Source organism: Dasypus novemcinctus, chromosome 5, assembly GCF_030445035.2.
Source record: "Dasypus novemcinctus isolate mDasNov1 chromosome 5, mDasNov1.1.hap2, whole genome shotgun sequence".
Lineage (NCBI taxonomy): Eukaryota > Metazoa > Chordata > Mammalia > Cingulata > Dasypodidae > Dasypus > Dasypus novemcinctus.
The window spans coordinates 107,384,757-107,410,830 of record NC_080677.1 but is presented as its reverse complement, the minus strand read 5'-3'; the positions used below and the strand labels follow the sequence as shown (position 1 = coordinate 107,410,830).

Sequence of the window (26,074 nt, the reverse complement as noted above, 5' to 3'; positions counted from 1 at the left end):
GTGCAGCAGGCAGCTGAGAGTGGGGGTGAGGAGGGATGGCTGGGAAGCTCGGGCTCCTGGGATGAGGGAATTCACAAGGAGTGAGGCATGAGGAGGCAGCTCCTGACAGCTTCTCCCTCTGACTCTAGGAAAAAATGACACCCCCCAAATCTGCTGGAAGCCTGAGAACCCTGTCTCAGAAGTTGGGTAGGGTAGTGTCAAGGGTGGGGTCAGGCTGTGTGGCTAGGGGTCAGTATGGACTGAGGTCCCGAGGACCTGGCATGGAATCCAGGCTCCAGTGTGACTTCAGATTCCTAATCTGTAAAGTGGAGCCAAAGGCACCCCGTGGGGTGAAGACCAGAGATAACTCTAGAGAAGTAATTTGAGCATGGGTAAAGTGGTGCTGTTAGACCTATACATTACAGAGAAGGCAAATTAACCCTGGAGAAGTTAAATGACCCGCCTAAGGTCCCACAGCAAGAAGCATCAGGTCGAGGCCTTGACCTGGTGCCCACACCAGCGTCGGTGTGTTTAAGGTCTCCATGCACCAGCCTGCCAGGGGACTTGCTTATAACAGGCACCCAGTCAGCAGAAACTACTTTTCTTAAACCTGGTGGGAATAAAGCTGCCACTTCCTTGTTCTTTTTTCCGGTCTGCTGGCCCAGGCTTCCTCGGCTCCTGTGACCCCAGCTGGGGGCCGGCTGGGGTCAGGTCTCAGCTCTGAGCCCTAGCGTCCCCCTCCCCCCGCCCCAAACTCTTCAGGCCGCAGAGTAAGGGCCATACTCCTTGGGAGAGAAACTGCCCTCTCTTGACTGAGGCACGAGGAACATGCGGATGGGCTGGGGGGGACCTTGAGTCCCTGCCCAGCAGGCGGACGGGGCTGGCTTCTGAATTGCTGGACTTCGTGGCAGGAAGGGAGCCTGCTGTAGAGGGGGTCACAGCTCCGTCCCCCGTGGCCCTCTTGGCCAGTGAGCTTGGGGCCCCATTCCCACCCTCCCTCTGCTTCCCAGCTGCGCTGATGTGTTTCCCAGCCTGGCGGGCCCACGTGGACAGTTTTCCTCACTTCCTCCCTTGGGCCCCCTCCGCCCACTGAGCCCAGGGCCCAGCCCTGCCCTCTGCCCAGGCTCGCCCACAGGCTGCACCTGAGCTCAGGAGCTGGAAAATCCGACCAGGACCAGCCAGCCAAGGGAGGCCCTGGCAGTCAGGGTCTCGGGCTGCTGAGGTGGCTAGGGGTGGTGAGTGGCATCCAGGAAGGAGACGTGAAAGTGGAGAGAGGAGCTGTACACCGGGTGCCAGAGCTGACCAGAGACCTGGAGTAGCACCTGTTGTTTTTAGGCATTACTTTGAGCACTTTCCATGTGAAATTCTTTATATACGTAATCTCACCTAATCCTCACGTACATCTGTAAGGTAGGTATTGTGATCTGCAATTTACGAACAGAGAAACAGGCTCAGAGAAGATCTGCATCTGGCTGAGGACACATGGAATCCGCTGCGGGGTTATCTGAACTCGGCTCAGTCTGACGCCACCCTTCTCAGCACCGCAGGAAAGGCTAGAATTGGGAATCCCAGGGCGCGTGGGGGAACGCAAGGCGGCAGGGGGACCCGCTGGCTGTCCTGAATGCTGAGCTGATGACCTGGTATTTATTTTCAGGGTCTCCTCCTGGATCATAGGCAAGAGACCTCGCCCCCCCCCCACCCCGCCCCAGCTTCCTGCCGGGAGGGGCAGAGCTGCTGGGGGGGGGGGGGGGGGCCTTGCTGGGCCGGGGTCAGACGGGGTCAGAGGCGGGGCAGGGGCCGTGCGAGGCGCGCCTCGTGGCGCGGTGACGGACGCCAGGCGCCCTCCCTGAACAAAGCGTGGGTGGGCGGCGGCCTGCTGCTCCCCACCCCCGCCTCCCCCGGCGCCCGCTGAGAAGCGACCACAGCCAGCCAGGCGGAGGGCCATGGCGGGGCCCGGGGCCGCTCGCCTGCGCCTAGTCCTGCAGCTCGGGGGCCTGGCGCTCGCCCTGGCGCCGCGCGGGGGTGAGTCAGGTCGCCGAGGGCCTGGGGGCCGGCCGGCTAGGACCCCGCCTCGGGCTCAGCCCGGGCTGAGGGATGGGCAGGGGCTGGGGGCTGCTCCTCCCAGCCTGTCTCGGGGCGCTTTGCCTCTCGGGGGCGCCTCAGTCTACCCCGTGGTTGGCGGGAGGTTGGTGGGGGGAGCCCGGAGGCTGAGCAGGGGTTTCCAGGAGCACGAGGGGGCTTCCTGCCATGGCCCTGGGACGAATTCCTGCAGGCCACGGTGGGGGAAGAGGCGTCCTGGAATCTGGGAGTCTGAAGTTAATTATTTGTCTTGAGAAAGGGGGGAAAGAAGAGAGGCGGGCTGTGGGAGCTGACTTTGTCTCCATGTCCGCTGAGGTGGACGGGCAGGATCCAGTGGGGGGGGGGAAACACTACAACTGTGGGACGGCAGCAGAGGACAGTTCCTCGGGGAGCAACCCGGCCTTGCGCACCCCTCGGGGGCCCTTTCTGCACGTCTCCCCAGGCAAGGTACTGCTCCCGTCTTCATCTGAGGGTCTCAGAAGACCCCGGCTCCTCCCTGTCCCCTTGCAGTGCCCGCTGCCCGGGGCAGGAGGAGGAGGGGCCTGGAGAAGGGACTGTTTGGAGGGGCGGGAGGAGGTCCGAGGCCCCAGGGGAGTTAAACGTGGGTGGATGGTTTAGGATGCTAAGACCCCATCCTTGGTGGTCCTTCCTCTGATCAGGAAGGAAACTAGGGACAGGAGCCAGAGAGCTGGAGACAAACTGCCTTGCAGGGGACCAGAGACCCCATGTAAGCGAGGCACAACAGCTTTGGGTGTCGGCATATGGTTGGAGTGCTAGGACACCAGACTTGGGGCAATTAGCCAGGCAGGCTGAAGGGCAAGGTCATACTGGGCTTGTACTGGGGAACCGCGGCTCCCCCAGGGCAGAGGAGCAGGTGGAGGCAGGGAGGCTGGTCAGGGTGCTTTGTCCACCGCCTCCTGAGTGGAGACTAGGAGAGGCGAGAGCAGGGGAAGGAAGGAGGAGGAGGGACTGGGGGGCCCCTGAGGGAATTTGGAAGAGGTACAAAAGAGGGATGCTGAGCCCAAGGTTTCTGGTTTGGGAAAGTGGGTGGGTGGGGTGGCCTCAATCAGGCGGAGGAAGCAGGTTTGGAATGCAGACCCTATGGGGGGAGGAGTGCATGACACGGACCCGGGCCTCAGGTCTGGTGTCTGCGGGAAACCCTTCTGACCCCCATGCCCTGCCTCACTGATGAGCTGCCTCTGTGGGAAAGCACCCCCTCTCCCTCCTTTTCCTCGTCCTCTCTCACCTCCTCCTCCAGATCCTCCCCTTCCTGCCCCGCCCCCACCCAAGGAGTGACCGAGGTCTGTGGAAACCTGTCGCCTCGAGTCAGCCTGTTCCCTCCTCGCCTTTGCTTTCCGGGCCAGCCCTCAGCCCCCAGGTCTGAATGTCAACTCAGAGGCCCCCTTCCCTCCAGGAAGCTGTCTTCACCTGGCCCGCGGCGTTGAAAGCTACGTGGGGGCCCTGCCGGGCACCTCCTGCAAAGCCTTCAGCAAACGCAGCCAAATCCCACTTTCTGGAACCAACCCCCTTCTATGTGGAGACCCCAGGACTCTGCCACAGGCCTGGAAACGAGTGACGAGGCTTAGGGCTGGGAGCAGAGGGAGTAGCTGCTCCGCCTTATGCACAGGCTCCAAAAGTGGTACCTGTCCTGACAGGCCTTGACTGACGGGCAGTCGGGGGCGTGTCTGCCCACACGCACCCTGGAAGGACCCTCGGCCTGGACCCCCGGCGCCTGAAAGCAGCCCTGCCTTTCGCTCGCTCCCGCACTTCAGCCTGCAGCTCCCCAGGCGGTCGCTGGCCAAGGGAGGGATGGATGACCCTGACCTGCACCCCCTCCCCGCCCTGCCTGTGACCTGCAGAGTGGAGGCGGGCCGTGGGGAGGCCTGTCCGGATCATCTCCCCTTACTTCCACCCTCCCAGCCGGCCCGGAGACCCGCGGCAGCCCCGCGGCTCGCGCCTGGCCAGGGGGTTCTCGCTGCTTAGAAAGTTGGCCTGGGTCACCTTTGTCCACTCAGGGCTTCCTTCTCCTGCTTCCATGTCCCTCCAGCTTTCACCCGAGCGTCCCCACACCTCCTTCCCAGGCTGGTGGCGGTAGATGAGGGCGGGGCACGATGACCCCCCCCCGCTTTCCGTATGGTTCTGAGAGCGGAACCCAGAAAACCTCCGGCCCCTTGCTCCGAGGCCCACGCTGGATTCTTGTGCCCTCAGGTGGGGCGGTGCCCAGGGGGCCCTCTGGAACGGCTGGCACCCAGGACCACCAACAGCAGGCACCCGTCCATGCCTCAGCCCCCGCTGGGGCCCCCCAGGAGCAGCGGCGCCCCCTGGAGGAGCGGCTGGCACGGCTGGAGGCTGAGGTGACAGAGCTCAGAGAGCAGGTGCCGCTGGAGCAGGGGGTGTGCCTGGGGCTGTGTGCAGTGGGAGGAAAGGAGGGAAGGGGTTGGGCTTGGGGGATCCGGGGGCCCTAAAATAGAGTCTCATTTTAAATGTGTGTGGAGAGGTTCCTCTCTGAACAGGTCTTTTTTTTTAAGATTTTATTTTTATTCTTTATTTATTTCTCCCCTCTCCCCTCCTCCCCCCTCCCAGTTGTCTGCTCTCTGTGTCCATTCACTGTGTGTTCTTCAGTGGCGCCCGGAGTCTGTGTCTCTTTTTGTTGCATCATCTTGTGTCAACTCTCCGTGTGCCGCCCCACTTCTGGGCAGGCTACACTTTCTTTGGCGCTGGGCGGCTCTCCTTACGGGGCGCACTCCTTGCGCATGGGGCTCCCCTACATGGGGGACACCCCTGCGTGGCATAGCACTCCTTGCGAGCATCAGCACTGAGCGTGGGCCAGCTCCACATGAGTCAGGAGGCTCTGGATTTGAACCTTGGACCTCCCGTGTGGTGGGCGGATGCTCTATCCATTGAGCCACATTCACTTGTTTGAACAGGTCTTAACACTGGTTCTTTCATTTAAAGGACAAGCCCCCAGGGTTTTTGCTTTGCCCATCCAGATTTTCATATTCTTTCAGTTATTTGCCAAACATCCTGGAGAACCTACTATGTATAAGGCATCCTCTGGTAAGATTTTGGATGGATAGAGGAAGAAGCCGTTAACCTTGGGGGCTGCTGAATCTCTGTTCTGCCCAGTGGAGAAGCGGGGCCCCATGCTCCCTGGGATTCTGTCCAGCTCTCAGGCCCTGACAACCATGACTCAGAGATGGACGCTGACTTGGGGAAGGAAGAGCCTCCCTTTGCTTTGGACTAGTCACGTTTCCTTCTTGTCCTGCCCTAGTCACCATACCCCACAGATCCACAGGAGATGGTGGGGGAAGCTGAGCCAGCCCCTTCCCTCCCCACCTCCTTCCCCCAGAACCAGGACCTGCAGGCACGGGTGAGGCGGCTGGAGTCCTGTGAGTGCCGCCCAGCTCCTCCCCAGTGCTGGGGGCAGGGGGGCGCCTGGCCCGAGGGGGCTCGCTGGGAGCCTGACGCCTGCACAGCCTGCGTCTGCCAGGCTGGGACCGCGCGCTGTGCTCCCCTGTCCGGCCGGCCTCACTGCGGTGGTAAGTGCCCTCCCCTCCTTGGGGCCTGGGGCCGGGCCTGGGGGCCCTGACCGACAGCACTCTCTGCCCCTCAGGCTGCAGCCACAGTGACCGGAGCTATGGCAACGGGGAGACCTTCTCCCCAGACGCCTGCACCACCTGCCGCTGTCTGGTGAGTTCCCGTGACCGCCTGGATGCCCCACGCCTGTCCCCCTCACCCGTCTGGCTCACCCAGCCTGGGGTGTTGAACTCCGTGTCATGGGCTCTGCCTGCCCCTCCCCTCAGTGCTTGTCACCAGAGGCCCAAAGCCGGGTGCAAGTTCACTTTCTGACTCAATGCCCCCAGGCATGGCAGGGCCCCTCAGGTTCCTTTGATTCCGACCAGGCAAAGTGGCCTGGGGAACGAGGCGGATATCGTTGCAGGTCTCCCTACATCGTGCCCCAAACGCCTGCGTGACCCTCTCTGTCCCCACTCATCCACCTGCGCTGCAGCCACGTGGACGTCTCTCTCCCCCGTCACCTCGTGTCATACCCGTGTTGTCAGGCCTCTACTGTCCTCACTCCTCCATTGAGAAAGCCCCTGCTTCTCTTCCTGGGGTCTCCCCACCTTGGGGAGTTTGCCCCCACCCAGAAGAGCTGACTGCCAGGGGGCAAGAGCAGCGGGAGACGGCGGGGTGGGGCTAAGATGTGTCTTTCCTGCTCTCGGGTCCAGGCCAGCACAGGCACCCCAGCCAGCCCAGCCTCCGGCTCGTCTGCTGTATCCCAGCCTGGGGTGAGGCTTCAGGTCTGGAGGTTTCCCCGCCTCCAGGGTTCCGAGGCCGTGCAGCCACAGGTCTGCTTCCCCACAGGACGGGGCCGTGACCTGCACCCAGAAGCCGTGCCCCAGCGGACCCTGCCCCGAGCCAGGAGCGTGCTGCCCGCACTGCGAGCCAGGTGGGCCCCAGCCGGCCCCGGGCTCACCTCCCGCTCTCCTTCTGGCGGGCCGGGGGCTAGGGGTCTGCCCCTGCGGGGGAGCGGGTGTGGGCAGCACTGTCTTCGTCCCGGCCCCCAGGAGTCCAGATCAGGAGGAAAACGTCAGCAAACTTCGCCTCTGGTCTGGGACTGAGCCAAAGGCTCCAAGGGAGATAGACGCGGGGTCTTTTCCTGCCCTCCAGGAGCTTTTAATCTCGTTGAGAAGATAAGTTTATAGCCAATCTAACGCAGGGTTTAAGATCCAAGTAACATGACAGGCGGGGAGAAGGGCAGTGTGTGGTCAGCGGCCGGGGAGAGGCTGGGAGAGGGCCCCCTGGAGTAGGCAGCCGGGGCGGGCTCCACGGACGGAGTCATTTGAGCTGGATCTGTGCAGGGAGCGTGGGATTTCCCCAGGAGAGGCAGCTCGTGAGGGCTCTCTGGGCACAGGAAAGGGAACTGTGCTGCAGGAGAGCAGTTTGGAAAGGTCAGGGGAGGGGGCTACAGGAAGCTCGCAGCCTGGACTCTCCTCTGCGGCCCATCGAAGGTGGACGGGCTGCAGGGTGGTGGGCTCATCTGGTCTGGGCTACGTGGGCAGACCATTTAGGGACAACCAAGACAGGTGCTCAGGCGTGGGGGCGGCGGTGGTAGGGGCTGCAGAAGAACAGGCAGGAGCTGGTGACTGGTTGGGTCGTGGAATGCAGAGGCCCAGCTTGGGAAACTAGGAGGGCAGTGGCGGCGGCGGCACAAAGAGCTGGAAGAGACGGGGCAGTGGTTCTGCTGAGGCTGTTATGAGCTCATGGTCAGGGAGATGGGGTTGCCAAACCTAGCAAACAAAGATAGGATACCCTGGTAAATTTGAACTTCGCATAAACAGCACAATTTTTAAGTATAAGTATATCCCACACAATATTTGGGATATACTTATAGTAAAAATTTATCTGAAATTCAGATTTAACTGGGCATCCTCTATTTAATGGGCAGCGCTACCTGGGGAAGAATCTCAGCTGGCATTGAAAAAAGTGGGACAGGGGCTCAGGAGACCAGTGAGGTCTGGAAATAAAGCCTAGAAGTCTTGGCCAGACACAAGGCGTGAAGTCTGTGATGGATCTCAAAGGGACACACTCACATACTCACACACGCGCACACACACCCTGCAGGACACGCTGTGCCTCCCAGCCACTGCCAGCACCTATGATGCTTTTGGCAAAACAGGAAAAGGTCCTCCCTCCTCAAGACATGACTCAACAATCTGTTTACAAAGTGATCTAACTACACCGATTACCTTAGAGTCCGACACTTGACTGCCATCTGCTAGAAAATCACTGTAGTAAATCCCAGGTCGATGCTGTCTACCTTTCGATGCAACTGCTCCTGGAGGGACTTTTGCCCCAGTCCTCCGGGAATCTTACTTGGGGCCCTGACTTTGCAGGCTGCGCTGGGGGCCACAGGACTGGGGAAGCCTGGCACCCGGAGCCCTGTGTCACCTGCACCTGCCAGGTAAGCAGCAGGGCCTGGCCCCAGACACCGCCCATGCCCTGCTGCCCGCACGTCCCAGGCCTTGTAGTGCCAAGCCCATCCAGAGGGATGGAGAGGGAGAGAGGGCTCAGCGTCTGCCCCGCAGGCAGGGACCGTGCGGTGCCAGGGCCCTTCGTGCCCGGAGCTCAACTGCCTGGAGAGCTACACGCCACCTGGACAGTGCTGCCCCGCCTGCCGGCCAGGTGACCGCCCCACCCTGTCCTGCCCACCATCCCCCAGCCCTAGAGGGTCCAGCACCCACTTCGGGTCATGCCTCCCCTTGGGTAATGTCCATGCACCCTGCTCCCCGGCGACCTGCCTGTCATGGTGACAACCCTCCCCAGGCTGCGAGTACGAGGGGCGTCTTTATGAGGAGGGGGCCAGCTTCCTGTCCAGCTCCAACCCCTGTCTGCGTTGCTCCTGCTTGGTGAGTGCTCCCCCTTGCCCAGCCCCTGCTCCCCACTCCGGGCCATGCCTGCCACTCTCTTAGACCCCCAAATGCCTGCCTAGACCTGATGCCCAATGAGTCCCCCCCTCCATCCCTGCCCTCTGCCCACCCCACCCACCAAGGGTGCCCGACTCCTGCTCGCGCAGCCCCCTCGGAGCCCCGGCCTGGAGGCCTTATAGCTGTGGGTACCTTGCAGAGGAGCCTGCTTCACTGCATGCCCGTGCAGTGCCCACCCAGCCCCTGCCCTGAACCGGTCCTGAGGCCTGGGCACTGCTGCCCAGCCTGCCAAGGTGAGAGCCCCAGCCCCTTCCCTGGGGGACAGCCGTGCCATTTCTTAAACTCCAGGGTCAGCCTGCTTGCCTCTGCGCTGGGGGCTCTGTCAGTGGGGGCGTGATGCCTGGCCAAACCTGCCCGGTTGCTGGAATGCCTGAGGTCAAATCCTGCCTTTGCCATTTGGTAGTTGGGTGACTAAGTCAGTTACTCTGTGCCTCAGTTTCCCCATTTGTAAGGTGGAGATGATATTAGCTACCTCATAGTACTAAGTAAATGTTAGCATTACATGAGCTGTGCCCCCCAAACACATAAGACAGGGGTCTGCTCTCAAGACCTGTCATTAGAGGGTGACACTGACCCATAAAGTCATATTGGAAAAGAAAAGTAACACTGCAAAGCGGGTCAGAGCAATAGGTACCAGGTACTGTGGGAACTCAGAGGAAGGCCTAATCCGGCCTGGGCACATGAAGGAACGCTTCCTGGAAGCGGCGTGTCTGAGCCGAGCCTGAAGGATGGGGAAGAGTTAGCTAGGTGAGAGGCTGAAGAAGGCAGAGGGGCAGGCTTGGAAGTGACGCTCAGCGTGAAGTGTGTATTTGTTAGGTGAGGAGGTGCCAGTGGGCACAAATGGCTTAAACGAGAGGTGAAGAGTGGCCAGGGATAGGTCGGGAAGTGGGCGCGGGTCATGGGAGGCCTTGAAGGGCACACTTAGGAGCTCGAGCTTACCTGGGGCAGTAGGGAGCCACTGAGGGCTCTAGGCAGAGGCACGACCTGGTCTGGTCTGGGCTCAGGAGAGAAAACCCTTGGAGGGCATGTGGGGAGGGGTGGGGGCAGCCTGGCTCCCACCAGGCCTCCCTCTGTCCCTTCAGGCTGCATGGAAGGCAGCTCTCACCGGGAGCATGGCCAAGAGTGGACACCCCCCGGGGACCCCTGCCGGATCTGCCGGTGCCTCGTAAGTCCTGGCGCTGCTCTGGGCTGCCCTGAGCCCTCCCTGCCCGCGATATTCATTCCCTGTTTCTGATGAACACACGCCCCTTGGCACGTGAGGGTTCAGAGATGGAGAAGGCCTAATCCTGGGTGCCGTGAGGGCAGGGGCTGGGCTGGGATCCTCTATACCCCCAGCCCTGCGCACAGTAGGTGTTCAGCACAGGCAGAATGTGATGAGTGGCAACAGCTCCAGGGAGGGAAAAATGCAGTTTGACTGGAAACAGCCAGAACTGCGCCGTCCAATTCGGGGCCACCGAGCCCTTGTCACATGGTTGTCCCAAACTGAGATGTACAAAAGACACCCCTGATTTCAAAACTTAGCATGAGGAAAAATAATGTAAAATATCTCAATAGTAGTTTTCAAAGTCTAATTACATTTTGAAATGATAATACCTTGGATTTACTGGATTGAATGGAATATATTACTAAAATGAGTTTCATCTGTTTCTTCTTAAAAATTGGACTGTGAGAGAATTTAGAATTACCTCCGTGGCTTGTATTCTATTTCTGTCGGGCAGCACAGATCTAGGAAGTCTTCATGGAAGAGGTGTTGTTTGCCTAGGCCTTAAAGGGAGAGATGGGGGAAGACACTCCCAGTATGGGAGAAGAGGGTGACGGCGCCACGTCCAGGCAGGTGCACCCTGAGGGGGGCTGGTTCCACCGGGGCTGGAGCCCGAACCGCAGAGCTGCCACTGCCCGCTAGCTTGCTAAGCACTAGGGACTTCACCGTGAAGGGCACCGAGTCACAGGGAGCTTAAGTGACCTGCTGGGTTACACACCTAATCCGCGGAGAGCTGGGCCTCCCGAGCCCTTTCCGTCCCTCGGCTGAGCCCTGATGACCCCTTGCCCTGCCCACCTTCCCCCGACCAGGGGGGCCTCATCCAGTGCCACCAGCGAGAATGCAGCAGCCTGTGTCCCTACCCTGCCCTGCCCTTCCCGGGCACCTGCTGCCCCGTGTGCGACGGTGAGTCCCACGGGGAGGGCAGGGTCCCGGGCGCGGCGGGAGGACGGAAGGGGCTGAGGAGGCTGGTGGGACGGCCCAGCCCGGGTCTCCCAGGCCGGCCCAAGGCACCCTCCTCCCAACAGGCTGTTTCCTGAACGGGCGGGAGTACCGCAGCGGGGAGCCGGTGGGCACTGGGGACCCCTGCTCGCGCTGCCGCTGTGCCGTGAGTGTGGCTACAAGGCTGGGGTGGGGGGCCGGTCCCGGGGAGCTGCCTCTGGGGGGCTGACCGGGCCCTGTTGGCAGAATGGAAGCGTCCAGTGTGAGCCTGTGCCCTGCCCGCCCGTGCCCTGCACACACCCCGGCAGGATCCCCGGGCAGTGCTGCCCCGTCTGTGACGGTGAGCGTGGGGCCAAGGCTCAAGCAGAGGGGCAGGCACCGGTGGGAGGGGACCCCAGGGGTGGGGGTGGTTTTCCTTGGACCCACCAGGGGCGCCTGGAACCGAACTCCAGGAAAAGCCTTTTGTCCGCTCCTGTCATGACAGGTGAGGGGCTAAGTCCCGGCCTCACCTTCTCATAGCACTGGGCCCCCAATGCGCCCCAGCCCGTACGGCGCATGGGGGGTGGCAGGGTGCCCTGGAGGATACAGGCGGGTGTTCCTAGTCAGGGCGGGGGGTGGATGCCGCGGGGGGGGGCACGAGGCTTCCGGTCGGCCTCCAGCCCCGTGCCCCTGTCCCCGCTCCCTGTTCTCCCGTCCAGGCTGTGAGTACCAGGGACAGCAGTACCAGAGCCAGGAGACCTTCCAGCCCCAAGAGAGCGGCCGCTGCGTCCGCTGCTCCTGCCAGGTAGTGGGGGCCTGGCGCCCGGCCCTGCCTCTGTGCCCGCGCCCCTCACGCAGCCCCTCCCCTAGGCCGGCGAGGTCTCCTGTGAGGAGCAGCGGTGCCCGGTCACCCCCTGCGCCCCGGGCTCGGGTCCCCAGCCCTGCGCAGGTGTGTGTGTGGGTGCTGGGGGGCATCTGGGAAGGGGCGCTGCTTCCACAGCGGCTGGCGGTGGAGGGGCGCTGGGAGCTGGGAGGTCGCTATGGCCATTGGCCTTTCCAGACTAAGCTGCCGCAGAGAGGGCAGAGCCGGGGTCTCTGTGGCACGGGGGCGGGTGCCCTGCCGTGGTGACGGGCCCCCCGCTGCAGCCTGCGTGCTCGATGGAGAGGAGTTTGCCGAGGGCGTCCAGTGGGAGCCTGACGGTCAGCCCTGCACTGCCTGCTCCTGTCAAGGCGGGGTGCCCGTGTGCGGGGCTGTGCCTTGCCCCCCGGCCCCCTGCCAGCACCCCACCCAGCCCCCCTGGTGAGTGCCCCGCGCCCCGCCTGGCCTGCTTCCCAGCTTTGCCCAGCCTATCTTGCCCAGCCTACCTGCCCCCCCCCCAGGTGCCTGCTGCCCCAGCTGTGAGAGCTGCACCTACCACGGCCAAGTGTATGCCAACGGGCAGAACTTCACGGACCCAGACCACCCTTGCCACGCCTGCCGCTGCCAGGTACCCGCCCGAGGCTGGCTGCCGCCCTGCTGAAGCCCCCTCCCCGGGACCTGCCCCAACGCCCTCTCCCCTGCTGCCAGGATGGGACCGTAAGGTGCTCGTTGGTGGACTGCCCTCCCACGACCTGTGCCAGGCCCCAGAGCGGACACGGCCAGTGCTGCCCCAGGTGCCCAGGTATGGGCGCGCTGGGTGCCCTGATGCTCCCACGCCCCGCAGCCCAACAGAGACCTTGGAAAGCGTCGGCCTTCAGAACTGCTTTCAGCCTGACGCCGCAGGAACTTCCTGGGACTCCAGGGTGCGGGTGGGAGGGGGGCGCACAAATTTGCCTGTGGCCTCCTGTCCCTCCCACAGCACACTGGGGGCTTGGGGGCTGGGACACGGTGCGGCATGGTCCTCACGGAGAGACTGTGCCAGTGTGTGACACTCCTAGATAAGCTTCTCACCCCTTCACCTGCAGAGGCCCCGTGAGCCCGCCAGGTCAGCGGGCTCAGACACACACACAAGCCTGTGCAGAGGGGTCTGCGGCCCGCACACGAGTATCACCCCCCCCTCCTCTCTCGCTCATGGACAGCCCCCAGCTGGCTGTCAGCCCCCCGCTCCCGATGCGCTCAGTCTTCCCCCCATCCTGTCCACCGCCCAGACTGCGTCTTAGAGAAACAGGTGTTTGTGGATGGCGAGAGCTTCTCCCACCCCGAGACCCCTGCCAGGAGTGCCAAGTGCCAGGAAGGGCGGGCCCACTGCCAGCTTCGGGCCTGCCCCAGGGCCCCCTGCGCCCACACCCGCTGCGGGGCTCCTGCTGCCAGAACGACTGCAGTGGTGAGGGGCATGGGATGGGGGGGGCTGGGACAGACCGACAGGCTATGCAGGCCATAGGTGCTGGGGGGGCAGCCCCCCAGGCTCTCTCTGAGGCCTATTGCTGTCTCTTCCCCAGGCTGTGCCTTTGGGGGGAAAGAGTACCCCAATGGAGTGGATTTCCCCCACCCCTCGGACCCCTGCCGCCTGTGTCACTGTCTGGTGAGTCTGCCACCCGGGCCGGTGGGAGGGGCCCCGGGGATTGGGGCTGGGATGTGAGGAGGCGGGCGGGGCCCCCTAGATGGGGGGGCGGGGCGGGAGTGCCCCCGGCCCCCCAGCACCGACAGGGCCTGGCTTGGTCCCTCTGTCGTCTGCAGAGCGGTAACGTGCAGTGTCTGGCTCGCCGCTGCCCGCCGCCGCCCTGTCCCGAGCCGGTCCTGCTGCCGGGAGAGTGCTGCCCGCAGTGCCCCAGTAGGAGCCGCACCCCTCGGCCCCCCCAGCCCCCGGGCCCGCCTCTCCTGCGCGCCCCTCACCCGTGCTCTTGGCGCGCTCTCGTCTCAGCAGCCCCGGCCGGGTGCCCGCGGCCCGGGGACGCCACCCTTGCCCGCCACCAGGAGCACTTCCTCCCCGCCCGGGCGACCCCTGCCGCCGCTGCGTCTGCCTCGACGGCGCCGCGTCCTGCCGGCGGCCGCCCTGCCCACCCGCGCCCCTGTAGCCACCCGCGCCGGGGACCTTGCTGCCCGTCCTGCGGCGGTGAGGCCCTGCGCCGCCCGCCTCCCTCCCGCGGGCAGCTTCCTCCTGGGGGTTCAGTGCGCAGGGAGCAGGGCCTGGGTGGCCGCGGGCGGGCGCCGGTGACCACCCCGGCCTCCCTCTGCCCAACGTGCCTGCCCCCAGGGCTGCCTGTACCAGGGGAAGGAGCTCGCCAGTGGGGAGCGCTTTCCTTCGCCTGCTGACCGGTGCCGCGTGTGCCTCTGCTGGGAGGGAAGCGTCAGCTGCCAGCCCAGGACCTGTGCCCCAGTGCAGTGTCCCTTCCCTGCCAGGGCGACTGCTGCCCTACCTGTGATGGTAAGGAGCAGGGGACGGGGTGGTGGAGGAGGGCTGGGTCGGCCTTATCTTCACTGTCCTAGGCTGGGTGGAAACTATTACAGGAAGAAAAAGCACTGGAGTAAAGCCTGCATTTTTCTCCTGCCTCTGATGCTGTGTGACTTTGGTCAAGTGACATAACTTCTCTGGACCTAATTGTGTGTGTGTGTGTTGTTTGTTTGATTTTACCTAGAACATACATTTGCTGAGCAGCTATTTATGACAGCCATGTTTTACTGATGAGGAAACTGAAGCAGGGGGCGAGGGGAGAGGGGAAGAGTAGCTGATCTGGGCTTAATTTTAACCCCTATATAAGAGAGGGTTGAACCAAGGCCAGTTCCCCGGTCTCTCATCACTCTTACACTGTGCTACCTTCAGAGTATAAATCCTCACTGTGGATCTTCTACCACCTTTTTTTAAATTTAACGTTTTTCATTAAATCAACTCACTTTTTAACTTAAAAATTTTCAGAAAGGAAGTTTTTATATCCTACTATAAATAGAAAAATTAGACTATTTGGCAGGAATAGATTATCATACAAAATGAACACTATTTAAAAGTGTATGCTATTAAATCCTAGTCACGTATTTTGTCCACTGAGGCTCTGACCTTGGGACTGTCCTTTGTTGAAAAGGGAGGTCAGCAAAGCTAGAGAGAGATGCTCATGTCAGGTCCCAGCACCGCAGACCCTCCCCCTTCAGCGATGCATCAGAGGGCAGGAAGGGGGGTTGGAAAGGGAACACCTGGCACCTGAGGACACATGGGGCTTTCCCCCGCTCTCCCGCAGTGGAGCACTGCTGCCTCCTCAGGGGCCTGCGGAGAACTGGGCTCTCAGGACGGATGCCCTGTGGACTTTGCCTCTCCATAGCAGGGGCAGACCTGCAGGCCGAGGCCGTGAGCCCACCCAGCAGCCGGCCCATGGGCTCCCTGGCGCACGGGGCCTGGGCCGGGCCGTTCCCCTCTGCCCATGGCCGGGTCTTGAGGCCTTGGGTCCCGGGCTCAGAGCCAGGATGCCCTCCTTTCATCCCTCGCCGCCCCTCCCCTCTCGAAGGCTGTGAGTACCTGGGGGAGTCATACCTGAGCAGCCAGGAGTTCCTGGATCCCCGAGAGCCCTGCCACCTGTGCACCTGCCTTGGAGGCTTCGTGACCTGCGGCCGCCGCCCCTGTGAGCCTCCGGGCTGCAGCCACCCGCTCACCCCGTCTGGACACTGCTGCCCGGACTGCCAGGGTAGGCGCCCCATGGGGAGCTGATAGGGGCCCCACGTTCCCGGCGGCGGCCCCGCGTCGCCCTCATCCCTCCCTGGAGAGAGACACGCAGGTGCACTCACACTCACGTCTGTTTCTCCCTCTTCTCCCATGCTCTTCGTGCTCTGCTCCCTGCCCACCGTCACCCACTAGACTGCTGGCCTTTTGCTTCCAGACCTTCCCACTCTTAAACTCTGCTTCCTGAAATAGGTCCCCAGGCCACGGCTGTTGGAAACTGTGCCATGGCTCCCCGCTGCCCCAGCTTCCTTCGCCCGCCCCCTAGCCGGGCTCATCTCTGCTTCATTTCAGTCATGCTAACTTTCTCACCCTCCTCTTCCTACCCTGGCCCTCACGGATGGCAGAGTCACAGCGGCCACCTCCTCGTCCCCCGCTTCCTCCCGCCCTCCTGCCTGCAATGCGGCCCGCCCCCCTCCCCCAGATCTCACCCATCTGCGGCCTGGCCAAAGTCTCTCACCCCCTTCCCCTCCCCAGCCACTCCCGGGCACACGACCTCTCTGACCCCCTACGCTTTGGCAGAAGCCCCCGGGGGTGGCAGGTGGGCGGGGGCAGCAGTGGGCACGATGGGGTGCGGCTCTTCCATTCCATCCCCTGCAGGATGCCTCTATCATGGGGTCACTGCTGCCCCCGGAGAGACCTTTCCCGACCCACTGGACCCCACCTGCTCCCTCTGCACCTGCCAGGTGAGGCGGCCCCTTTGGGAACGTGGTGGCCCTTCACCCCTGGCTTCTCCTCTGTGGCCAGGGAGGGCTTGTCTCCTCTACCCACGCCTCAAGGGGGCCGTGGATTGGGTTCGGGTTTCGGGGACCAAGGGAAGAGGGCTCGGGGCTGGCAGGCTCCGGGGGCAGCAGGTGGCCTGGTGTGAGGGGTGACAGAGGAACGGGGGAGTCGGCATGGCAGCGTGACCTCTCTCTCCCAGGAAGGCTCCGTGGGCTGCCAGAAGAAGCCATGCCCCGCCGCGGCCTGCCCCCACCCCTCTCCAGGACCCTGCTTCTGCCCTGTTTGCCAGAGTGAGCTGCCTGCCACGCGCCCCAGCCCCCCGGCCCCTTCCCTGCCGTCATGCCAGGCCCCCCACCCAGGGAGCGTGTCCCCCACAGGCTGCCTCTACGGGGGCCGGGAGCACGAGGACGGGGAGGAGTTTGAGGGGCCCGCAGGGAGGTGCGAGCGGTGCCACTGTCAGGTACGGCCGGGAGGACGGAGTGGGGGGCGAGGGCTGGGCTGCGGTGCCAGCGGGGAGCCCCGGCCTGCAGGGGGCAGGCCACCGACCCCACGTCTCCTGCAGGCCGGCCGGGTCAGCTGTGTGCGGCCGCAGTGCCCCCCGCTGCCCTGCACGCGCCAGGCCTCAGAGCCGGGGGGCTGCTGCCCGCGCTGCAGAGGTATGCCCAGCCCCCGGCCGCCCGCCACGGGGGCCCTGGGCGCGGCGCCGCCCCTTCCCTCCACCCGCTCTTCTCCGGCCTTCCCATGCCCTTGGGCTCTCGCCCTTGCCGACCTTCAGCTCTCCTCTGCCTCTCCCTGCCCCTGGCCTGCCCCAGAGCGTCTCCTTTGCTCCAGGTTCTGGTTCGCCTCGCCTTGCAACCGCTCCCCCTTCCCAGCTACTTCTCATTCGTAATTATGATGATGTCAAACATGTATTGGACACATGCTATGTGCCGGGCACTGCACCGAGCACTTCGGGCATTTTACTGAGTCCTCACAACCGTCTTAGTGGGTGGATACTATCACCACTGTTCGGAGGATCGGAGAGGTAGCAGGACTCGCCTGTGGTCACCCAGCTAGTGGGTGGCAGTGTCAATATTCAAGCCTCGGTCGTCAGGCTCCAAACATGAGCCTTACTTGGCCTGCCGCCTGCCCCTCCCCGCACGCGCTGCCCAGCATGGGGTGGCTCCCGCAGCACTGTCCCACGGTCTCACTTGACCCGTGAGGCAGGCAGGACAGACGAAAGGCCCATTTAACAGATGAGAAGATGGAGGCTGGGACAGGGCGGGTGGCCTTGGGTACCCGGGGTCACGTGGTTAGTGATGGGGCCGTCCCGTCGTTCCACACGTGCCAGGCGCTGCCACCTGGCGCCTGGGCCAGCCACGGTCCCCTCCACCACACTGACCCCCACCTCTGTAGGCGGGAATTGCCCTGGCCCACCTTCCCTCACAGGCCTGCCGCCCCCAGCCCTGTTGACCACGCAGGGCGAATGGGTGGACCTCAGACTGCAAGCTCATCCCTGCCCGCCTCGGACCACAGGCTGCCTGGCTCACGGCGAGGAGCACCCTGAAGGCAGTAGCTGGGTGCCCCCCGACAGCCCCTGCTCATCCTGCGTGTGTCACGAGGGCGTCATCACCTGTGCCAGCGTCCAGTGCGTCAGCTCCTGTGCCCAGCCCCTCCAGGGGCCCGGGGACTGCTGCCCTCGATGCCCTGGTACCGGAAGCCTGAAGTGGGGAAGGGGGAAGGCGGGAGGCAGCCCCCCAGCTCTGGGTCTGCCCGCGCCCAGCCCCCTTGCCTCCGCACTGGGCTGGTGGGCTCCCTTCCTGTACCCACCCCAATTCCCAGGGGCTGGGGGCGGGGGGCGGAGGACCCTCCCCTGGCAGTGCTGCTAGCCTGAAGGCTCCCTGGCCCTGTCCTGCTCTTACCCCGCCGCCAAGACTGCGAGCACGAGGGTCGGAAGTACGGGCCGGGGGCGAGCTTCCAGCCTGCCGCAGACCCCTGTGAAGTGTGCACCTGCGAGGTAGGGCGAGGGCAACGCTGAGGGGTGAGGGGCCGGGGCACCCGCGGGGGGAGCAGGGCCAGGCGAGCTGGACACTGCCGGGAGCAGGCACCCTGGGGGCAGAGGCAGGAGTGGCTGGGAGGTGCGGGACGACGTGCGGCCGAGGACGGAGAGCTAGCACGCATGGGCCTAGCACGGTGGCGGGTTCCAGGGGTGGGGGCAGTGGGCGGGTCCTCCCGGCTGCAGTGGGGGGGGGGGGGCAAGGCAGAGGGGGAGCCACTTGGAAGTGGCCGGGGTCGTGTTGGAAAGCCCTGGAGGGCCATGGAAGGGTTTCTAGCAAGCAGACAGCATCACTTGTCATATGAGGCTCTGAGTTTGGGGAGGAAGACGGCTGGACTTGGCAGCTGGTTAGATGTGGCCTCCGGGCATGAGGGTGCAGGAAGGTGACAGGTCCTGTGAGGATTCAGCCAAGTGACGGGACGGAGGAAGAGACGCCGTCCTTGGGGCTCCGGGCATAGGGTGAGGAGCAAGCCGGGCGGCCGTGAGGCTCTCTGTAGCCTTGTGTCTGATCTGCCCAAAGTGCGTCCTAGAAGGGGTGCAGCAGGCAGGTGGAGGGGACTCTGGGTCCAGGGGAAGAGGGGACCGCTTAGCTTCCACAAGCGGGACTCACCCACTGTTCATTCATTCTTGCAGCTGCAGCCCGAGGGGCCCCCCAGCCTGCGCTGTCACCGACGGCGGTGTCCCATCCTCGTGGGCTGCCCCCCCAGCCAGCTCCTGCCCCCTGGGCCCCAAAACTGCTGCCCTACCTGTGCCCGTGAGTCCCGGGGTACGGGGTGGGGTAAGAGGGTCGTCAGCCCAGCTCTCGAGGGATGTGAACGAGCCAGCCCAGCTCTCCTCCAGCCCTTTCCTGCCTCCAGTGGACTGTTCTGGAAGCCCATTCCCTGGTGGGCGAGGCCTGCACTGCGCCCGGGGGGAGTGGGGGAAGGGGGCAGGGGTCCCTGGCCCCTGTGAAGCTGGTGCAGTCTGTGGAGCGGCCTCCCCAGCAGGTGGCGCCACAGGGTGGCAGGTGCGCCCTCTGCCTCTCCGAGGTGCTGCTTTGAGGAGGTGGTTTGAAGACTGAGGGGAGGCCAGAGGGGCGGTCAGAGGGGCGGCGGGGGGGACCTGAGGGGCAGCCTGGGGGCAGCCTGGGGGGCAGCCTTCGGGGAGCTGTTTTTACCAATGCTCGCTAGGTTGCGCTTCAGGGGAAAGGAAGAGGACTAGCATTTAGGAAGCACCTCCTGAATGCCGTACACCATTAGTAAACTGTAACTGATTTAATTCCCCCCACTATACCCAGTGAGGTAGGGAGGGTTACAAAAGGAATAGATCAAGGCTCAGAGAGGTTGATTACTCTACCTAAGATGACACAGGCCCTGAGTGCCGCCTCTTTCAGCCAGACGATATGTAAGGCATAAGTCTGGAGAGATGTCTATTGATGCCGTCTAGGATGTCACACTTGGTCAGTTTTCAGGCCCCTCATCCTGGCAAAGTACCTTTCCAAAAGTCCAACTTTTTCTTTGCTGAACCAAAGGGAAAAGGGGTTTCTCCTGCCTGGTGTCAAGGTGCTAGGAATATGGGGAGGCCCTGAATCCGAGAAGTCTGGGGGCACAGTGGGTAATGAGCACGGCTGGCTTTCCAGCCCCCGCTGCCCCACGCACTGTGTCTTGTCTTCACAGAAGCGCTGAGCAACTGCAGCGAGGCCCTGCTGGGGTCGGAGCTGGCCCCACCAGTCCCCTGCTACACCTGCCAGTGCCAGGTGAGGCCTTCCTCGCAGACCCCTCTTCTTCCTCCTTTGGGGGCTGGGGCCACATTTCCCCTCCTGCAGAAGCGCTGGGGGTCCCCACTTACCCTAACATTTACCCACTTGTCCTGAATGTCAGAGCCCCACTAGGGCCCACTCCCTCTTGCATCTGGCTCCCTCCTGCCACCTGCTCAACCCCCAGCCCCCCACCCCCCGCCCCAGCTTGCTACCTATTGTGTTCATACTCTCATAGGACCTGACGTGGCTCTGCGTTCACCAGGCCTGTCCTGAGCTCAGCTGTCCTCCCTCCGAGCGCCACACCCCCTCTGGGAGCTGCTGTCCCGAGTGCCAGGGTGAGTGCCCAGCCTTGGGCTACACCCTCAAAGCGTGAGCCCAGAAGGCAGGCAGGAGGGGTAGCACCCATGGGTGCAGAGGGCAGTCTGGGGTCTGCACTCAGAAAGCAGGGTTCATTCTTTTCTAGAAATGGGGGGTGAGGGCTCTCTTTGGCGCGGACCCAGGAGGCAGGGAATGAGACCTGGATGCTCGAGGCCAGGCCTGAGGCTGTCGGTGGGCTCAGGGACCCCAGGCCCAGCCGAGGGCACTGCATGCTCAGTTTGCTTCCTGGCCGGGGGGCGGGTCTGGGCTCTGGCTTTTTGGGCTTCCTGGGCCCTCCAGGCGGCCTGCGCACTCGTGGAGGGCCTGACAACTGGTAGGCCCTCTGGGTGTTGGTGGAAGAAATGAACTGCCCATCCCCATTTCTTCCTCCCCAGAATGTGTGGTGGAGGCAGGGGGCCGGAGGGTGGCAGATGGAGAGAGCTGGCGGGACCCCCGCAACGCCTGCATCACCTGCACCTGCCACGTGAGCTGGGGTTGGGAAGGTGGTGGAGGAGGGAAGGGAGAGCACTAAATATCTGTATTTAAATATAGATATCAATAGGGATAAAGAGGAGGGGCCAGGACCCACATACACGGGGTCTTGGCGCCCCCTCTGGCTGAGAGGGGTAGATGCCGCTCAGATTAGGGCAAGGAACTGAGCCAGGCTAGACTTCATTGAACCACGGAGAAGTGGGGGTTCTTGTGGTGGGTGGGGGCGCAGAGAGAAGGGGTTGCTGCCTCGAGCCAAGGAGCCCCCGGAGAAGCGTGAGGCCCCAGAGCAGTGACGTCTTTCCCAGCGGGGCCGCGTGCAGTGCCACCCCGAGGAGTGCCAGGCCCTCGCCTGCCCCGACGGCTGGGCGCAGGTGCGCGAAACGGACGGCTGCTGCGAGCGATGCCAAGGTGCGGGCCAGGGGGACAGAGGCCGGCGCGAGGCCCGCTGGGAGGGGCGGGCTGCCGACCCTCCCCCGTCTCCCGCCCCCCCCCCCAGCGCCTGTCCAGTCGTGCGTGCACCAGGGCCGGGAGGTGACCTCCGGGCGGTCCTGGGCCGTGGACGCCTGCACCAGCTGCTCCTGCGAGGCCGGCACCGTGCGCTGCCAGAGCCAGCGCTGCCCGCCGCTCTCCTGTGGCCCAGTGAGTGCCGCGGGCGACGGGTGGGTGGGCTCGCGGCGCCGCCGAGCCGAGGCCACCCGGCGGGAGAGAGGGAGGCGGGGTTGCTGCGGCCGCCCGGGCGCCGGGCGCCGTCGGGGCGCGGGGGAAGGTGTTGTCCCCGGCGTGGCCGCCAGGTGGGGCCCTAGTCCCGCTCGCGGTCCGCCTGGGACCAGGAGTCCAGCCTCCTGGAAACACCCAGGATCTCCTCCATCCGTCGTGGGAGGGGTCTGCGTGGGCCTGCGGGGAAGGGCGGTGTGTCTGACGCGGCCCGGGGCTGAGGCCAGGACAAGGCCCCCGCCCTGAGTCCCGGCAGCTGCTGTCCCCGTTGCCTGCCCCGGCCCGCTTCCTGCATGGCCTTTGGAGACCCCCATTACCGCACTTTCGACGGCCGCTTGCTGCACTTCCAGGGCAGCTGCAGCTACGTGCTGGCCAAGGACTGCCGGCGAGGGGACTTCAGGTGGGCAGCACCCCTTCCCTCCTTCCTAACCCCCTGTGCGCGTCCCTGCTGACCACTGGCGCCTGGGCTCCCTCTCGCCCACAGCGTCCACGTGACCAACGATGACCGGGGCCGGAGCGGCGTGGCCTGGACCCAGGAAGTGACAGTGCTGCTGGGAGACGTCGCCGTGCGGCTGCTGCAGGGCGGCGCGGTCACGGTGAGCGGCGGTCGCCGCCTGGGGAAGGACGTCCCCGGTTGTGCACCTGTCCACCCCGACATCGCCCGTCCTCCGGCTTCCATTCTTGTCCAGGTGGATGGGCACTCGGTGGCCTTGCCCTTCCTGAAGGAGCCGCTGCTGTACGTGGAGCTGCGGGGCCGCACTGTGCTCCTGCATGCCCAGCCAGGGCTCCAGGTGCGGTGGGAGGGCCAGGCGGGGGCGGAGCTGTGGACTCCCCCACCTGCAGCCTCGGGACCCTCAGTCCTGTCCAGGCTTCTGCATTTGTGAAGGGAGTGGGGATACCTGCTACCTTCAGGTATCAGAGAGTCGTGCAGGATTGGGGTGGGGGTGAGAAAGCAGGGGCAGACACCTCGGGGGCAGGGAGAGGATGCTCAGCCGGTTCTAATCTTCGCTCAGTCACCAACACACGGTGGTTTTTCAGGCCAGTCCCTACCCTCTCTGGACCTCGGTTTTCTCATCTGTAAAATGGGGGAAGGATGAGTGGGAGGTGGTGGGGATAAACTAGATGGTCTCCCCAGTTCTTTCCACCTCTCAGGTTAAAGAGTAACCACTCACCCCCAACAAGGAAGAATAATTTGTAACTTCATAAAATGAGGCTGGGCCGCACTTCTGATATGGACTCTAATCGTGCTCTTGTGAACTGAGTCCCTGTAAGGCCTGCGAGCCCACGAGAAAGCGGGCTGGATTGCGCGGCGCCCCAGTGCAGGGATGCTGGCAGGACAGGGCGCCCGCCCTCAGCCTCTGCCTGACGCAGGAATGGGGCCGTGACGGCTCTTGGGCTTCCGGGGCTCCCTTCCTTCTCCGCGGCCCAGCGCCAGGCCTCTCTGCACAGGTGCTGTGGGATGGGCAGTCGCAGGTGGAGGTGAGCGTGCCTGGCTCCTACCGGGGCCAGACGTGCGGGCTCTGCGGGAACTTCAATGGCTTTGCCCAGGATGACCTGCGGGGCCCTGAGGGGATGCTCCTGCCCACCGAAGCCGCGTTCGGGAACAGCTGGCAGGTGAGTGGACACAGGGCCCTGGGAGGGGCGCGGCTGGGAGAGGCACAGCAGAGTATGTCCTAGAGCAGCCCTCTGGTGTGGAAGAGGGGGTGACACGGGTGGGCTTTGGGACTTTCAGGGTGGTTCGGGGCTTCTTGACTGCCGTGGAGCTGGGGAAGGCAGGATGGTCCATTGAAAGAGACCTTGTCTCCTGAATCCCCAAGCCCTGCTTTGCCACTCGCTGGCTATGTGACTTTAGACAAGTCACTCACCTGCTCTGGGTATTAGTTTCTCCATCTGTAAAATGGGGACAAGGAGAAGGCAGATGCTGCTGTTCTTGTTCTCCTTGGGAGGATGAAACAAGTATTTGGTGGAGAGTGCTTTGACGAGCCTAGCGTGGCAAGGCCAGCTTCCCAGTTGACCATCACATCAGGGCCGCTCTCCCCACCCAGGTCCCCGAGGGCCCGGCGCCCGGCCGGCCCTGTGCCCCGGGCCGCGAGGTGGATCCGTGCCGGGCCGCGGGTTACCGTGCCAGGCGGGAGGCCAATGCGCGGTGCGGGGTGTTGAAGGCAGCCCCCTTCCGTCGCTGCCGCGCTGTGGTGCCCCCGGAGCCCTTCTTTGCTGCCTGCGTGTACGACCTGTGCGCTTGCGGCCCCGGCTCCTCCGCCGATGCCTGCCTCTGTGACGCCCTGGAGGCCTACGCCAGCCACTGCCGCCGGGCGGGGGTGACACCTGCCTGGCGGGGCCCCACACTCTGCGGTGAGGGGTCACTGCCGGGTGCAGGTGGAAGGGAAGGGCCGCCCAGAGGACCTGGGTCTGGACAGGGCGGGCACGGGGAGGCCCGCGAGGGGGGTCAGTGGGAGTGGAGCAGGGCAGGCGTGCCCCCCCCCGACGCTGCCTTCCACTCCCCTGCAGTGGTGGGCTGCCCCCTGGACCGCGGCTTCGTGTTTGATGAGTGCGGCCCGCCCTGCCCCCGCACCTGCTTCAACCGGCACGTCCCCCTGGGGGAGCTGGCGGCCCACTGCGTGCGGCCCTGCGTCCCGGGCTGCCAGTGTCCCGCAGGCCTGGTGGAGCACGAGGCCCACTGCATCCCCCCCGGGGCCTGCCCCCCAGTCCTGCTCACCGGGAACCAGCCACCCAGCGCTCCGCCCAGCCCCAGTCGGGAGCCCCCGGGGACACCCTGAGGACAGGACGACACCCGGACCAGGACTCATCGGCTGAAGTCTCGCCTTGGTGCTCCCTCTGGCTCCTCCAGAGACCAGCTCCTCCCCTGACCAGAGCCGCCAGGAGAGTGCCCCGCCTGGGCACGGGAGTCCGGGGCCTTGTCCTGCCAAGAGCCCGGCGTGTTGGGCCAGAAGCAGTAAACTCTAGGCCTGCCTCAGGCTTCCTTGTGTGTGTGTTTCCTTTGGAGCTGGGGGTGGCGAGGGCTGCTGGGGCCACGGGCTCCAGCCGTCTGTGTCAGCAGAGTGGGGGTGGGGTAGAGGGGGCTGGACCTTGGGCGCTCCTTTGCATCTGCACCCTTGGGCTGCCACACCCGGGTGCTAACTGGGAAACCCCGCAACAGGCCCAGGGGCTTGCGGAGGACCCAGGCGTCCTGGTCTCAGGCCTGTGCTCAGACTAGGTAGCGGGCATGGCCCGTGGCCCCCATGGGGGAGTCTTTGTGCGGCCCTCTGGATCCGTGTGGGTTCCTGCAGGGGCCGAGGAACCACAGAGAAGGGGCTCAGCCCACACGTGGAATCCCCTTCCCTCTGGGTTTAGGGGAGTGGTGTGCTCGGGCATGAGCCCGGGGTGGGGGCGAGGAGAGACAACAAACCGTGATGAAGTAGACACGTGTGTGACCCCTGCGCTCATTCAAGCCACACCCGCTGGCGGGAGGCCCGGCAGCAGACACACATAGTGGTTGTGAAGACATCATTATAGGGGAAAGATCGAGGAAAAGTCTAGAATTTGAGTCCTCTCTGTCACCCACAGGCCATGTGACCTTGGTGAGTTAGGGACCTTGGCTAAAACCTCAGGGGCCTCCATCCTCTCTGCCAGGCCCCTGATGTTTCAACAAGTTGTTTTTTTTTTAATTTATTTTTATTTACTTCTGTCCCCTTCCCCCCCACCTTCCCTCCCTCCTAGTTGTCTGCTCTCTGTGTCCATTCGCTGTGTGTTCTTCTGTGTCCACTTGCATTCTCGGCAGCACTGGGAATCTGTGTTTCTTTTTTGTTGCATCATGTTGCTGCATCAGTTCTCCATGTGTGCAGCACCACTCCTGGGCAGGCTGCACTTTTTTTGCACAGGGTGGCTCTCCTTATGGGGTGCACTCCTTGCACGTGGGGCTCCCCTACTCAGGGGGCACCCCTGCGTGGCAGGGCACTCCTTGCGTGGCAAGGCACTCCTTGCGCGCATCAGCACTGTACGTGGGCCAGCTCGACACGGGTCAAGGAGGCCCGGGGTTTGAACTCTGGACCTCCCATGTGGTGGGCAGACGCTCTATCAGTTGAGCCAAATCTGCTTCCCTCAACAACTTTTTACACAGCAAGGAGTGAAAGCCCAGCGCTCCAGGAGAGGACACCCGCCAAAAGGGTTCCCCCCAAACCCCTCAATTGTTCATCTAAGAGGGTGTCAGCTTTGATGGGAGCTGCCTGCCCTGCTCAGTCAGCTCTGTCAGGTGAGGCTTTTCTCGTTTGGGGCTCAGAGAGGAGAGTTTCCCCTGCTCTCTCACACAGCAGTAGGGCAAATGCATCAGGCCACAGAGCGTGATAGCAGGATCTCATGCAGCGAGGAATACAGGACAGCAAGTGGGGAGCAAGCCCCTGGCAGGTGCAAGCCGGGGTATTGCCTGCTCTTGCTGTTCCGTGTGACAGAAGGGCCTAAAGTCGGGGTACCGTGTTCCCCCAGAGCCTCTTTACAACGCCCAGCTGTCTGGAGATGAAGGGAACATTGCCCACCTGTCAGGGCCCACGACCCTCTGGGGCCCAGCTTTCTTACCTGTAAATTGGGGGAGATGACGGTCCCTCGGTCACAGCATTGCTGCACGGAAGGACTACACGCACGTGGTGCTGTGTCCAGGCAGAGAGAGCTGTTGGT

General features: G+C 63.7%; 1 protein-coding gene across 1 annotated transcript; it reads left to right on the top strand.

The window, feature by feature from the left end:
* The first annotated feature begins 1,922 nt into the window (after nt 1–1,922).
* KCP (kielin cysteine rich BMP regulator) lies at nt 1,923–24,268 on the top strand. The gene is given in 45 exon segments (XM_071215520.1): nt 1,923–2,001; nt 4,267–4,433; nt 5,408–5,597; nt 5,672–5,748; nt 6,424–6,508; nt 7,956–8,023; nt 8,148–8,244; nt 8,386–8,468; nt 8,686–8,779; nt 9,629–9,711; nt 10,617–10,710; nt 10,833–10,912; nt 10,993–11,086; nt 11,445–11,530; nt 11,596–11,674; nt 11,872–12,025; nt 12,086–12,212; nt 12,293–12,386; nt 12,853–12,986; nt 12,989–13,028; nt 13,144–13,226; nt 13,382–13,475; nt 13,569–13,633; nt 13,636–13,710; nt 13,712–13,762; nt 13,899–14,040; nt 14,043–14,069; nt 15,139–15,315; nt 15,948–16,033; nt 16,270–16,530; nt 16,633–16,726; nt 17,586–17,759; nt 17,984–18,066; nt 18,739–18,859; nt 19,761–19,840; nt 20,079–20,178; nt 20,596–20,684; nt 20,998–21,100; nt 21,189–21,331; nt 21,634–21,806; nt 21,891–22,002; nt 22,096–22,197; nt 22,856–23,020; nt 23,452–23,758; nt 23,915–24,268. Coding segments are annotated over 45 exon segments (5,181 nt in total). The 3' UTR covers nt 24,184–24,268.
* The last annotated feature ends 1,806 nt before the right edge of the window (nt 24,269–26,074 follow it).